General features: G+C 33.4%; 1 protein-coding gene across 1 annotated transcript; it reads right to left on the reverse strand.

Moving 5' to 3' along the window:
• Positions 1 to 2,151: 2,151 nt before the first annotated feature.
• On the reverse strand, positions 2,152 to 8,331 carry LOC140049343 (uncharacterized). Its single transcript, XM_072094215.1, has 6 exons — positions 7,669 to 8,331; positions 5,773 to 7,510; positions 5,089 to 5,392; positions 4,861 to 4,939; positions 4,263 to 4,421; positions 2,152 to 4,119 (listed from the first exon to the last, which is right to left on the reverse strand). The coding sequence occupies exons 1-6, from the start codon at positions 8,306 to 8,308 to the stop codon at positions 4,067 to 4,069; spliced, it is 2,973 nt and encodes a 990-aa protein (XP_071950316.1). The 5' UTR covers positions 8,309 to 8,331; the 3' UTR covers positions 2,152 to 4,066.
• Positions 8,332 to 12,370: the final 4,039 nt, after the last annotated feature.

Here is a 12,370-nt window from a genome sequence, read left to right on the forward strand (position 1 = left end):
TGCTTATATGCTTATATATTTATGAACCCCATCTTATAATGTTTGTTTTGTTAAAATTATAATTACTATCTCTTTAGGGACCACATTGGAATTAAGTTGTTTTACTTTAAACGACTTTATGTGTTTTCCCGTGCATCGTCAGACTTCATTAATCCCGCCATTTTTATTTGCTTTTTTGATGTATTTTAATATTTAAGGTGATTATATATATTATTGATGTATTTTTAATGTTATGTATTGAGATGCCAAATAAATGAAAGAAAGAAAGAAAGACGTTTGTTACTTTTTAAAAATAACAAACGTAACTTTGTACAAAGTTTTTAAAAAAAACATGCTCCCTGGTTTAATAAATAAAGCATACAAATGGCTGATTTTATTAAAATTTGACTGAATAATTTGTTTAAAGCCTATTGCACGAATTTTTAAACCAAATTGTTAGTCCTAGTTCGAAAATAGAGATATTAGGCCTACGTGAAAATAATATTATTACTCACGTTCTCATGATACTTATACGACGACGACTCACGCACACCATTGATGAAATTAAAACCTTGTATTTAGCTAGGCCTACACATTTCATTATAGATGATATAATAATGTTGAATCCTCATGATGGCGGCGTGCAGTCCATTGCTTGGATGTACAGTACATAATAAGTAACGTCTAACCAAGATGGTAATTTCAATTTGCATATTAAGTGGAAACATTGTATGCGCGAGTTTTGATGGTTTTGAATATTAGATGGTCGGCTTGAATGTTACTAAATATGTCTCTAAGCGATTACAGTTACGATCCTTCTATTGCTCTTTGTTAATGTTATTTATATATTATATTTTAATTGTTATCGTAAATAAATTACAATCTTGAATTCTACCAAATAAGTTTTGTAGTTTTAAAAGGTTTTTTTTCTGTATCAATTATTATCTGGTGGCCGCTGTTGAATTAAAGATGTATTGTCCCCCTAAAAAAAATTGTTGTTGTTGATTTGTATGCCATTTTAATTTCACATAATAGTTATCCACTTTGACCAAAAATTAGATGGAAAAAAAAAACTGTAACTTAGAGCACAAAGTAGTCAAAATTGGCTGCCAGCCAATAGATTTTTGGCTGAATTTATTTTTATTTTTTTGAACCATTTATTTTGTGATTTTATAAGTGAAAACATTACATCATTGTTTTTCTACTGACTTGATTTACTTTATTAAAACTACTAAATAACCTATTCAAAGTCTGATTTAATTAATCTTCATTTTTCATGTTTTTTGGGGGACAATACATCTTTAATTGGAAACTCATTTTAGATTTATTTTCGAAACGGTCAAATTCTTAATTTTCTTCTTTTTTTTTCACTATCACAGATCCAACACAATGAAACCTATTGTGAAGGCACCCCACACCAGTCTTTTTTTTTCACTCTTCCCTGTTAACACCAGTGTTAAAAAGCTATAATGGCTCTTTTTTTTTTCACTCTTCCCTGGTAACACCAGTGTTATGTGCAGTGTAATTGTTAGATTCTGTATTGTCCTAGTGATCAAGAATGCACCACCACCCCCGGTCGTTGCGAACTTCAAAAGACGGTTATCACCTCTCTGCTTGAATTAAATTTGTGCTTACTTGCTTTTTGTACTGTAGTGTGGCCAGAGCGATGAAAACATTATGCTAGGTGGCAGCACAAAATTATGCCAGATTATGTTAGGCACAATTATAGCAAGAAGTCATCAAAACACATGATGTAAAGAGGGGGGTATTTGAATATGTTGTATGTACCACAAAAAGGAAATGCAAACAAAAAAAGTTTTCGGGTTTTTGGAAATATTATGCTAGATTTGGTTAAAATTATGCTGGATTTTTTTTCGAAAAAAAATGCTAGCAAAAATGGTAAATCATGGGTAACAACCTTCAAAATAGGTTTTTCACAATTATTCCAGATTATACTAGATTTTCTAAAGTTATTCTTAGCATTAATGGTAGATGCCAGATGGGTCAAACTTATGCTAGACGGCATAATTATGCTAGATTTGGTCACTAAATGGCGTTTACCGTCAATTTGAGGGAGGCGCGAAAAGGAGAGAGGAGGGAGGCGCGGAATGGGGGAGGGAGGCGCGGAATGGGGGAGGGAGGCGCGGAAAGGAAGGAGGCGCGGAAAGGGGAGGGGGAGACGTGGTTCTCTTCACATAATGCATCTATAATTATCCTTCACAGGATTTTGCTAATTAAACCCGAAGAGTAATTTTAGTGGATTATTATTTCCATTTATTTTTTGCTGGTATGATTAAAACAAAATTTCAAATAACATACAATTTCATTTCATTTGCATTTTTGTCAAGGCATCACAAAACTAATGTCTATAAGCGCACAAACCCATTTCAGCACTTTCTACAGCATTTAGCTTCCGGTATTACACATACCAGTAGCTATAATTCATTCGCACAAATAGCATCACTGTTTTGCATTGTGAAAAAATTCACAACCAATAAAAAAAAGGAATGTTTAAAAGTTATAGATTCACTTATGAAAAAAGATACTACCATCTTTCTACTAGATTAAAATACATGTCAGTCAACACTATATAAAGCACTATATAAAGCGTATAGGGAGCTCCCTGTGACAACTAACTTTGTCCAATGAATAAAGCGAGGAATCACATCCAAAATACTGTATCTCGCATGCGCACAATGACCTTACATGACATGACCTGACATGACCTAGCCCCTATTTGTAAATCAATACAATTATTAAAATAAAAAGCAATATCAATTAATATGGAAAAACATCATTAAATTACAAGGTTCTAGATGGCATATGGCCATAATATTGGTAAAAAGATTTTGGCACACATGGCGTTTCATACGTATAATACTTGAGCTGAAATCAAAACGGTACTGGTACATAAAATGTACTTTATACATAAAAAGTGACTTGGGGCAAGTCTAATACATACTGTGTATAAATATCAACGATACATTATGTTACTTTGGCGATAATAAAAAACAATTTTAAATTTGTGCTACACTGAAAGCTAAGAATTAATATGAAAATTTAAAAATATGAAAATGGTGACAAATATTAATGATAACAATGACAATTATTAATACTGATCCTAATAACATTATAACAAATTTGAATTAAACATTTTTACAATGAATCAGATCTCAGGAATGTGTTACAATATGGATTAATATGAAAATAATATGCAAATTCCTGCTGTCCACAAAATATTATTTACTTAATATCGGTGAGCTTTCACAAAGGTACTCATGTGAGATATTGCAAATGTTACCAAATGGAATGTAAACATCTAAATATGATAGTAAAATAGTTACCTCTTATATCATTTAAATGATGATGATTAAATGATCGTTTAAATGTGAGTAAAAGATAAATCAAGATGTATTAAATCTGATGAGGACTGGTAATTCAGCGTAAACATGTTTTTAAATTATCTATATCGGCCTCAATTTTTTTTTCAAGATTTGGCCACCAATATCAGTTTTTAATTATTTGTATCATTAAAGATGTATTGTACCCCAGAAAAAATAATTATTTAATTTTTGTTCTTAAATATGCCATTTTAATGTCACATAATAATTATCCACTTTGACCAAAAATTTAATTAAAAAAAATTATGTACCTGAAAAAACTGTAATCTAAAGCAAAAAATAGTAAATTGGCTGCCAGCAAATGGATTTTTGGTTGAATTTAACCATTTATTTTGTCATTTTATTGGGGAAAACCTGTTTTTTCTACGGAAGTGATTAACTTTATTAAAATTACAAAATAACCTATTATTTTAAAGTCTTCATTTTTCATGTTTTTGGGGGACAGTACATCTTTAACACAAAATTAGATTTTTTTTTTAAATTTGATCGACCCTGTTTTTCAATTGGGTGGGCAACATTACAATTTGTTTAGGCCTTAAATGATAATGCTGATATTGAGTCATTTATCTAATAATGCTGCATCATACTGGTTAACCTGTCTGTCTGTGATCCTGGGTTCAAATCATGACTAAGACAATCACCTCATGGTTGATTTACACAAGGAAACTGCCTTTAGTTAAACCAGTTTATGACTGTAGATTTTCTTTCCAAGCTGTTTTGGGTTTATTGAATTTGTCTCCTGTGCAAAAAAAAAAACGGAAAGAGATATTTAATTAGGTTTTTAAAATTACAAACAAATAATTATGTTACCACTATTTCCTGTGTTTGGGAATTTTGTTACAAATTTGTTTAAATTATTAAATTTAACACAAGAAAACATACCTTGTCCTTTAAACGAAGCCAAGCTTGAAATACCGCTGTCCTTGGATACAACAGACCTTGTGTCGCCCTCATCGGAATCTGATGAATTACTGTCGTGACGTTTGCTCTTTAGGTCCGATTCTTCCATTTGTTCCACTTTTACTTCATCTACAGAATCATCTGACAAATACAAAAGTTCATGAAGTATGTCAAAGGCAAAGAAACTCTTAACCCAAAGTTTAAACTATCCAACGAGACCATGTAAAAATTATTTTACTTCAGTTAACGACATTTTGTTTAATCTTTACTCTGCAATTATTTATCAAGGTTTTTTTAAATTAAATTATACACACTATATTGATTGCCTTATACACTTTTACGTTGAAACAAAAATAACATGGTATAGCACTGAAGTAAAATATTACAGTACTGCAGTATACTGTAGTAGAATCATTTGTACACAGCCTCTAAACAATACTATACTCAAAATACAAAAAGATGAGATATACAGTACTGTATTTATTAATATAAGGAAAGATAGATTGTAACAGCTAGTGAAACCCCTTTTGACAAAATCACAATTTTATAAAAATGGCTCATTTACTAATGATAGACTCACCTGAAGAGTCTACTTCAGGGTCATCATCTGACAGAATAACTGTTTCTTTTGGTTCTTGTGTTGATTTTCGCTCTGCATTCTAAAATATAAAAGCATATCACAAAAGTAACAAAAATAGTTAATTAAAATAAATTGTTATTATACTTGATTTCAAATTGAATAGACCAATCTCATTGTGCTAATAAAAATAATAATTTTATTATTTAAGAAGACAAAAACTTTACATACATCAAAACGTCGTTTATATGCTGGATACTTCATCTTTTGTTCAGTTCTTGCAAGAACCATTTGTATTCTTCTCTTTAAATTTTCCCAATCCACTGAATGAGGCTTGCCTTGTTTCCACAGCTGCTCTTCAATCTTTAGTGCCTCATTGAAATTCTCTTCTGCACTCCGCATATCACCTCTGTGGTTGCGTTCATAGTAGAACAGACCTAGTAGGTAGTATGTACGTGCTGTGTCTGTATGAATGCCTAGCAACTCCATACGCCTACTCGCACACCTTTCTCCAAAGTCAATAGCATCTTCATATCTGTGAAGAAAAAGAATACAAATATGATATGGTTTTATGCACTCTTTTGGGATAAATGAAACTTTAATATTATTTTATTTATTATCAATTATGTTAACTCCACCTTTTTTAGGAGACATAATTAATTGTTTTTGAAAGTTCCAATGTTGTTTCTTTGTTTCTTTGTTGCTTACTTTCTTGATGTTAATTTTATCAAATTTGTATTGATGTAATTAATAAAGAATTAAAGTATATTCTGGGGACATTTTCCTGTAAATCAAATGACAGTATGTTTGTCAATGCTTACATGGGACACCACTGAAAGGTGACACTTTGTTGGGTCCCAAAGATGTTCCCTTAATTAAGTATTTAATTCAATCAAAGAAAAATTGCAAAGTTACTTGTCCTCATCTCTCAATGCGAGTGCTAGATTTCGCAAAGTCTTCAGATAACCTTCTTCATTATCAATAACCATTTCATCCTCCACACGCAAAGACCTTCTGTAATATTCAATAGCGTTTTCTCCTTCTTCCAGCTGATAATAACATGAACCAATATTTGCAAGGTAAACTGGAATATCAGGATGATGTTCTGATTGGGTGAGTTCCATTCTTAATTCGTATGCCTTGCGGTAAAATTCTAGCGCTTCTTTTATTTTGCTCTTTTCACACAAAGCATTGCCTTGCTGAAGCCGAGATTTGTTCAATATTAGATCTGCCATAGTGCTGTAGAAACGAGCTGTATTGGTATTCTTCAGCTTCAGTTCTTTCAAGAGATCATATGCAATCCTGATTCTCTCAACAGCTTTGTCAAAATCTTTCAAACATGTGGTACAAACATTGCCCCAGAGTTGGTAAAGCAAATTTAATTTTTCTTTTTCAGCATCAGTAAGAGAATTGACATGCTTTGCTGCAAAATATTTTTCAGATTTCTTTCTGAAAAGCTTTGTTGTAAGTGACATTTGATCAGAGGTTTCTTCTGGCTTCTTGGTTCTCAGAAGTTCCTGTTCAGCTGCTTCTAGCAATGGTAGAATTTCTTCATATCGATAGTTAATTCTTGACATCTGCAATCCTTCATAAGCTGACATTTCAACAAACTGTAGAAGATTATGACTTTCGTACTCAAGTTCACGTTGAGCTTTGAAAAACTTCAATCTTTCTTTGGTTGAATAAAATAACTCCACAGTAGACGATATTACTCGCCATTCCTCAGTATCAACACTTCTTTTTTGTTTTGGCAGAAGTTTAAGAAGCTCTTGAAAATTAGCTGCATCTTCGTTCTTTCGTTTCATTGCTTTCTTGTATCGTTTCTCACTCAGTTGTCCAATTTTCTTAAGCTTCCGGAGAAAGTAACCAATAAACTCTTGCTCTCCAATTTCGTATTCACTCGTGACAGATTTGTCTATTTGGGCAATCTTCTGAAGGAATTGTCGCATTAGAAGATGCATCCCATAACGCACATCAGACTTGTTAAAATCTTCATTGTCATCTATCGATGTTTCAATCAGGTTTCTATATTTGAGATCCTGAAGTTGGAGGTTCACTTCAACTCGCTGTGATCGCTTCATTCCAAGAATTGCCATAGCTGCTCGACTTGTAAAAGTACCAGGAACAGTAGCGAGTCGAATCATGCGGAACTTTTGGTTGTCTGGTAAGCTGTCAATTGTGTTCTTCAAGCAAGCTTCTAAATTGACATCTCCATAAAATCCCAGCTGGGTGACCTCATCTGAGCGACTCTCCAAATACTCAATTAGTTTTTTAGGTGGAATAGTGTGGTCTTGCAGACGACTACCTGTTACTTTCAACGCCAATGGACACTTGCCACAAATGTGTACAAGCTTTTGTGCTTCTTCATCAGATATATCGGTCCTACCAGCGTAATACTGCAGGATGTCTCTTGCATCATCGTACTCCAGTTCATCTGCTTTTATAGAAATAGACTCCACACATTTCTCATAACGTGCACAAAGTTTTCGAGGAAGCCCCATTCTGGTTGTGATCAAAACCTTTAGACAGGTGTTCCCACATTCAATAATTCTTTCTATAAGTTCAACAAAGTTGTTGTACACGTCATCCTTTACTCCTTCTTTTGGTGTTCTTAGAGGGCGATCGGCGTTGTCAAACAAAAGTACAGCTCCACCTATTTATAGCATGAAAAAAAAACATAATTACAACTAAAGTACATTAAGAAACAAATACTCTTTGGTATTGCAATCTTCCGGACAAACTAGTCTAACGTGACAGAAATACAGATTATGGTTATGTGTGAGGGGGAGAGTCGGGGCCATAAGTACGTACCAGCTTTCTTTGGTTTGTATTGTTTCAACCTCAAAATCAGAACATCAATATCCACCATTAAAGTAGGAACTTCACCCATGGTATGCAAAACTGCATTAAAGATGCTCTCAGTCGATGACAGCTCCCGGAGGTCAACAAACAGCAACTCATGGTACTCTATCTGCCGGTAACATGCCTCCTTTGCTAGCCTAGTTTTACCCATACCAGGAAGGCCACTGATGCAGATTGTTGCCACACCATCGTCGTCATGTTTTTCTCCAAGGAGATAAAACAATTGCTCAAGACGATCTTTCCTACCAATAAATGGACCCTCTGAAGCTGCAGGATGCTTCCGATAATGCCTAGCAATAACGGCATATTCCGAGTTGTATTTATTAAGCTCTTCTATCAAATCATTCCGCCCAATCTCATACAGGATGTGTCGTAGTAAGAGAGTATCCCCTTCGTGGAAATGATTTCCTTCTTGTAGCTTATCGAAAAAGTCGAACGTGTCCTTAATATCCTCATAATTTCTAGCCCCAAGTCTGTCTCTGACGAGTGATTTTGCCGCCTTCAATTCTTTACTAGTAATTTCGTTCGCAAAACAAACGATAAGCCATCGAAAACGACTAATTGAGCTTGGATCGTTTGACGACGCCATTTTATTAGGCCCGGATAGCTTGGCCTAGAGTATTTGTTTTGTGTGGAACCATTGAAGCGTAACGGTTGTACAACCATCCATCCAGGGCATCACATAATTTTATTAATTGTAATGTTGTTGCATAGAGATATCTCTATGGTAACAGTTGTACACAGAATATTAATTATGCCACCAATGTATTGGGTATAGCCTAATTTCCAAATATATATGATTGGCTTAAGAACGGTAATATGATGAGAAAGATGTGTGCCTTAAAAAATGACAATTTGTAAACATTTTAAGATTATAGTATTATTCAGCATAATGTCATTTAACAGTAGGCCTACAATTATTTAAATGTGAAATATTTTATAGGGAACGTAGGCTGTACTGTGTCTTTTATGTTATATGCAACAAATTACGTAAAACAATTTATTTATAAACATTCAGTTTACTATTAGTATTACAATTAACATTGTGTACGTATTATTCCGTGCCTCTTCACTGTCTTGTTTAATTTAAAATTAAATAAACACCCGATATGAGGATATTTATTAGGCATGATAATTAGAATGTTCTATAACCAAAAGGGTTGAAAAGAATTTCTTCAGTAAAATGATCATTGTGCTGTTGAATAAAAGGCGACTCGCAATCTGAAACCAATCGGAGCTGCGCCTTCTGATATCTGTTTCCTCACAGCTGCTACGTCTTTCTGCTGACCGTCGGGGGATTCCCCTTTTTAAAAAACACGCACACGATACTGTACGATGGTTTTTCCATGGTCAAAATGTAGCGTTTTAATTTTGCTAAAATACCTGCATGTATAAAACGATCATATCGGCGATATTTTTTATTTCTTCATTTTGAAAAGTCATAATAAAATTAAATAACACACACATAACTTGTCAATAAATGCAAAATTATCAAAGTAGCCTATAACACTCATTGCCTTACACAATGCTGTTATTGTTTTAACTAATAGTATACGAAGGCCTACTACACATTTATACATTATTATATTATCCTAAAAAATAAGCTGGTATCCACGCGTAGGTTGAAGAAAGATTCGTAATTGTGGCTCTGGTAACTGATTTTAAAATCATATTAAATTAACATTTTCGAAACTGTAAATCAGGGAAAATCTTTTTAGAACTTTCAAACAAGGAACTATTTTATTAATGATTTTTAAAAAGCACATCACTCCTTTAAAACCTGTAAAATAAAAATTAAAACACAAATTATGTATATAATAGGATAAACATTAAATGTAGGCCTATACGACATTTAGCGCGACCAAAGTAACAACGCGATCGATATCAAACGCAACCGATATGATTAAAGCAGCGTACTAACTACTAGCGGCGGCGCACAGTGGGCCAGAATCAATTCAAAGTGTGCCAAAAGTCCAAAATGGTAAATGTGGCATTCCGAACTTTTTAATATTGGATTAGGAAGAAGACATCTTAAATTATATAAATCCACTAATAATTTTATTTTTTGTAAATTTTAATAGTGTCTTGTAACCATGGAAACTTGAAGAAACCATGACATTTCACTTAAAATGAGCAAAAACAACAGTTTTGATAAATTCGCTGTTATTTTTTCTAGAAAAAAGCAATGGATTTGATACTGCATGAAATTGTTGTCTGTTATTAATACTATTAGGCAGTAAAATAACATTTTCGATTATTGCTTTATTTTAGGGTTAAAAGTCACAAAATATATCCCAAAAATGCCACAAAAAAATCATATTTTTAAAGTAAAACCACTAAAATAGTTTGGATTCGCGTCGATTCGCGCGCTAATTTTGACATTAATATTTCGAGCAAAACTTGAGCTTTACGTTAATACCATATTTGGCTGCGAAAATTCGCGACATTGCATATAGGAAGCTATTTAAATGTCCCGTTTTAAAATAAATGTATAATGCATTTCCATTGACACATTGATGTACCGCAATCGCACGAACTTGACGAAGAGAAAACCTTTCCACGACGCGTCTGTATTGGAAAAGAGAATGCTACCAGTGTGAGAATAAGCATTCATAAATGTAGGTACAGGAAACATGGCCTCCATATCAAAATACAACCTTTAAAGCTGTCCATTCGGCTGGTTTAATTACCAACATTGAACTAGCCTGCAATGTATGTTTACGTGAATTGCGTTTACATTACAATGTAAGGAATGACGAGAACATACCAAAAGAACTTTTAGAGTATACTACTAAAACTATCAAACCATTTTCTTTATTATTTACGAAGAAGATGGTACAAGTATGGCCGTCACACAAGGTTCATTTCATCAACTATTATTAGTCAGAGAACCAGAAGAACTTCTCTATGTTGCTACACAAGGCGTCTATAAGCAAAATTCACATTTAAAATATGTGCTAAAGTTTGCAATGCTAGTTACACCATTAAGACCAGATAAAATAAGAAATTTAATATCCGAAAAAAAACCAGAACCGATCAAGTTTACTAGTGAAAAAGCTTTGTCACTTTTAGCTCTAAGTTGAAACTGATATGATAAAACAGTCATACCAAACAGGTGTGTGGAACGTGAGGGAAGCTAAGCAAAGATGCTACGTAAATAATATAACGGTTAAAGAAGATTCGGCAAGAGTACCCCTTCAAAGCTTGCTGGACCAAACTGCACTTCGAATTGTTCAGTAAAAAAAAAAAAGAAATTAAAGAAGTAGTTGAACATAAAGATACTTCCTCGTGATTTTGCCGACCTTTACACCTGCAATTCAATATATTATTTGATATTAATTAACTATGAACTGGCTGCAGATGAAAACAGAAAAGACAACATCTAAATACACTACAATTTACAATTCACCATAGTTGACCAAAAGGTCGTGAATGCTTTGACTGAAACCAAGTATTCAATGCGATGTTATATATGTGAAGCTACTCCAAAACAGTTTAATGATTTGGATAAACTTCCATCGTTAAGTAAAGAAGCCTACAGCTATGGCTCTCGCCACTACACAAATGGAGGAGGTGCTTCAAAATGCTAATTCATATTGGTACAGAATGCCAGTAAAAAAAGTGGCGTATTTCGTCTGCCTGATAGTGAAAAAGCCATCGTTGCCGATATGAAGAAAAAAAATACACAATCGGTTTAAAGAAGATATAGGAATGAAAGTAGATGAACTTAAAACAAGGTTCAGGAAAACAATGGCAACATAGCTTGCAGAGCTAGCTCTTCAGGAAAAGGAGACTTTCGCTGAAATTTGCGGGTTGGATGTAAATCTAGTACGTGTTTAGACCCTTTTTAGGGACTACTGCCGAAAAACAGCAGAGTTATATATACAACTCTATCCATGGTATAAAATGCCAGTGAGTGTACATGTTCTCCTAGTTCATGGTTCATCAATTATTTCGAGTTCTGTATTACTGATAGGTATGATGAGCGAAGAGTCTATCGACGAAAACATACAATGAAAACAAACGACAACATAAGTGATGTATTTCAGTCATTTAAACCCTTATTTGTAACATGCAATAAAAACCTATTTTCAATATCAATATTATTCACACAATCAGAAAACAGTATTTGTAATGACATAATACTGTACATTAAAAAGATGGTTTCATTGAACTCTGTGGATCTTTAAATAATTTAAGTACGTTTTAATCATGGATGCAATTTAATCACACACGATATTGCAATGAGAATTAAAGTCATCTATCAAAAATTATTATGTTATGACGTCTAATATATTAAGAAAATGTTCCAGTTGGATTTTTATTGGGTGTAATAGAAACCCTTACACTTTCAATAATGAATGTAATATCAATCGACATAAGAATTACAAGCACATTCGCCTCAACCAATCAGAAAACACCATTTTTATTACGTCATACCTATTTAAAAATACTTCCATTAAATTCTACGGGTCTGAAAACCCCTTAGATCCTTTAAAAATTAAGGTAATCAGTATTTATTTATGCGTATAGACTTTTGACACACTTTGAACCAATTCTGGCCCACTGTGCGGCGCTTCATAGTATAGTCATACCGAAATAAAACCATGGGCGACTTTGTAATGGGGCGACTTTGCGATGGGGCGACTGT

The sequence above is a fragment of the Antedon mediterranea genome, chromosome 5, assembly GCF_964355755.1.
Source record: "Antedon mediterranea chromosome 5, ecAntMedi1.1, whole genome shotgun sequence".
NCBI lineage: Eukaryota > Metazoa > Echinodermata > Crinoidea > Comatulida > Antedonidae > Antedon > Antedon mediterranea.

What these genes read in the sequence shown, in the direction of transcription:
- LOC140049343 (XM_072094215.1), bottom strand. Translation starts at nt 8,308, where the DNA reads ATGGCGTCGTCAAACGATCCAAGCTCAATTAGTCGTTTTCGATGGCTT. An exon ending in CATATAAACGACGTTTTGAT is followed by an intron (nt 4,940 to 5,088) that starts GTATGTAAAGTT and finishes TTTATATTTTAG; the next exon opens with AATGCAGAGCGAAAATCAAC. An exon ending in CCCTGAAGTAGACTCTTCAG is followed by an intron (nt 4,422 to 4,860) that starts GTGAGTCTATCA and finishes TGTATTTGTCAG; the next exon opens with ATGATTCTGTAGATGAAGTA.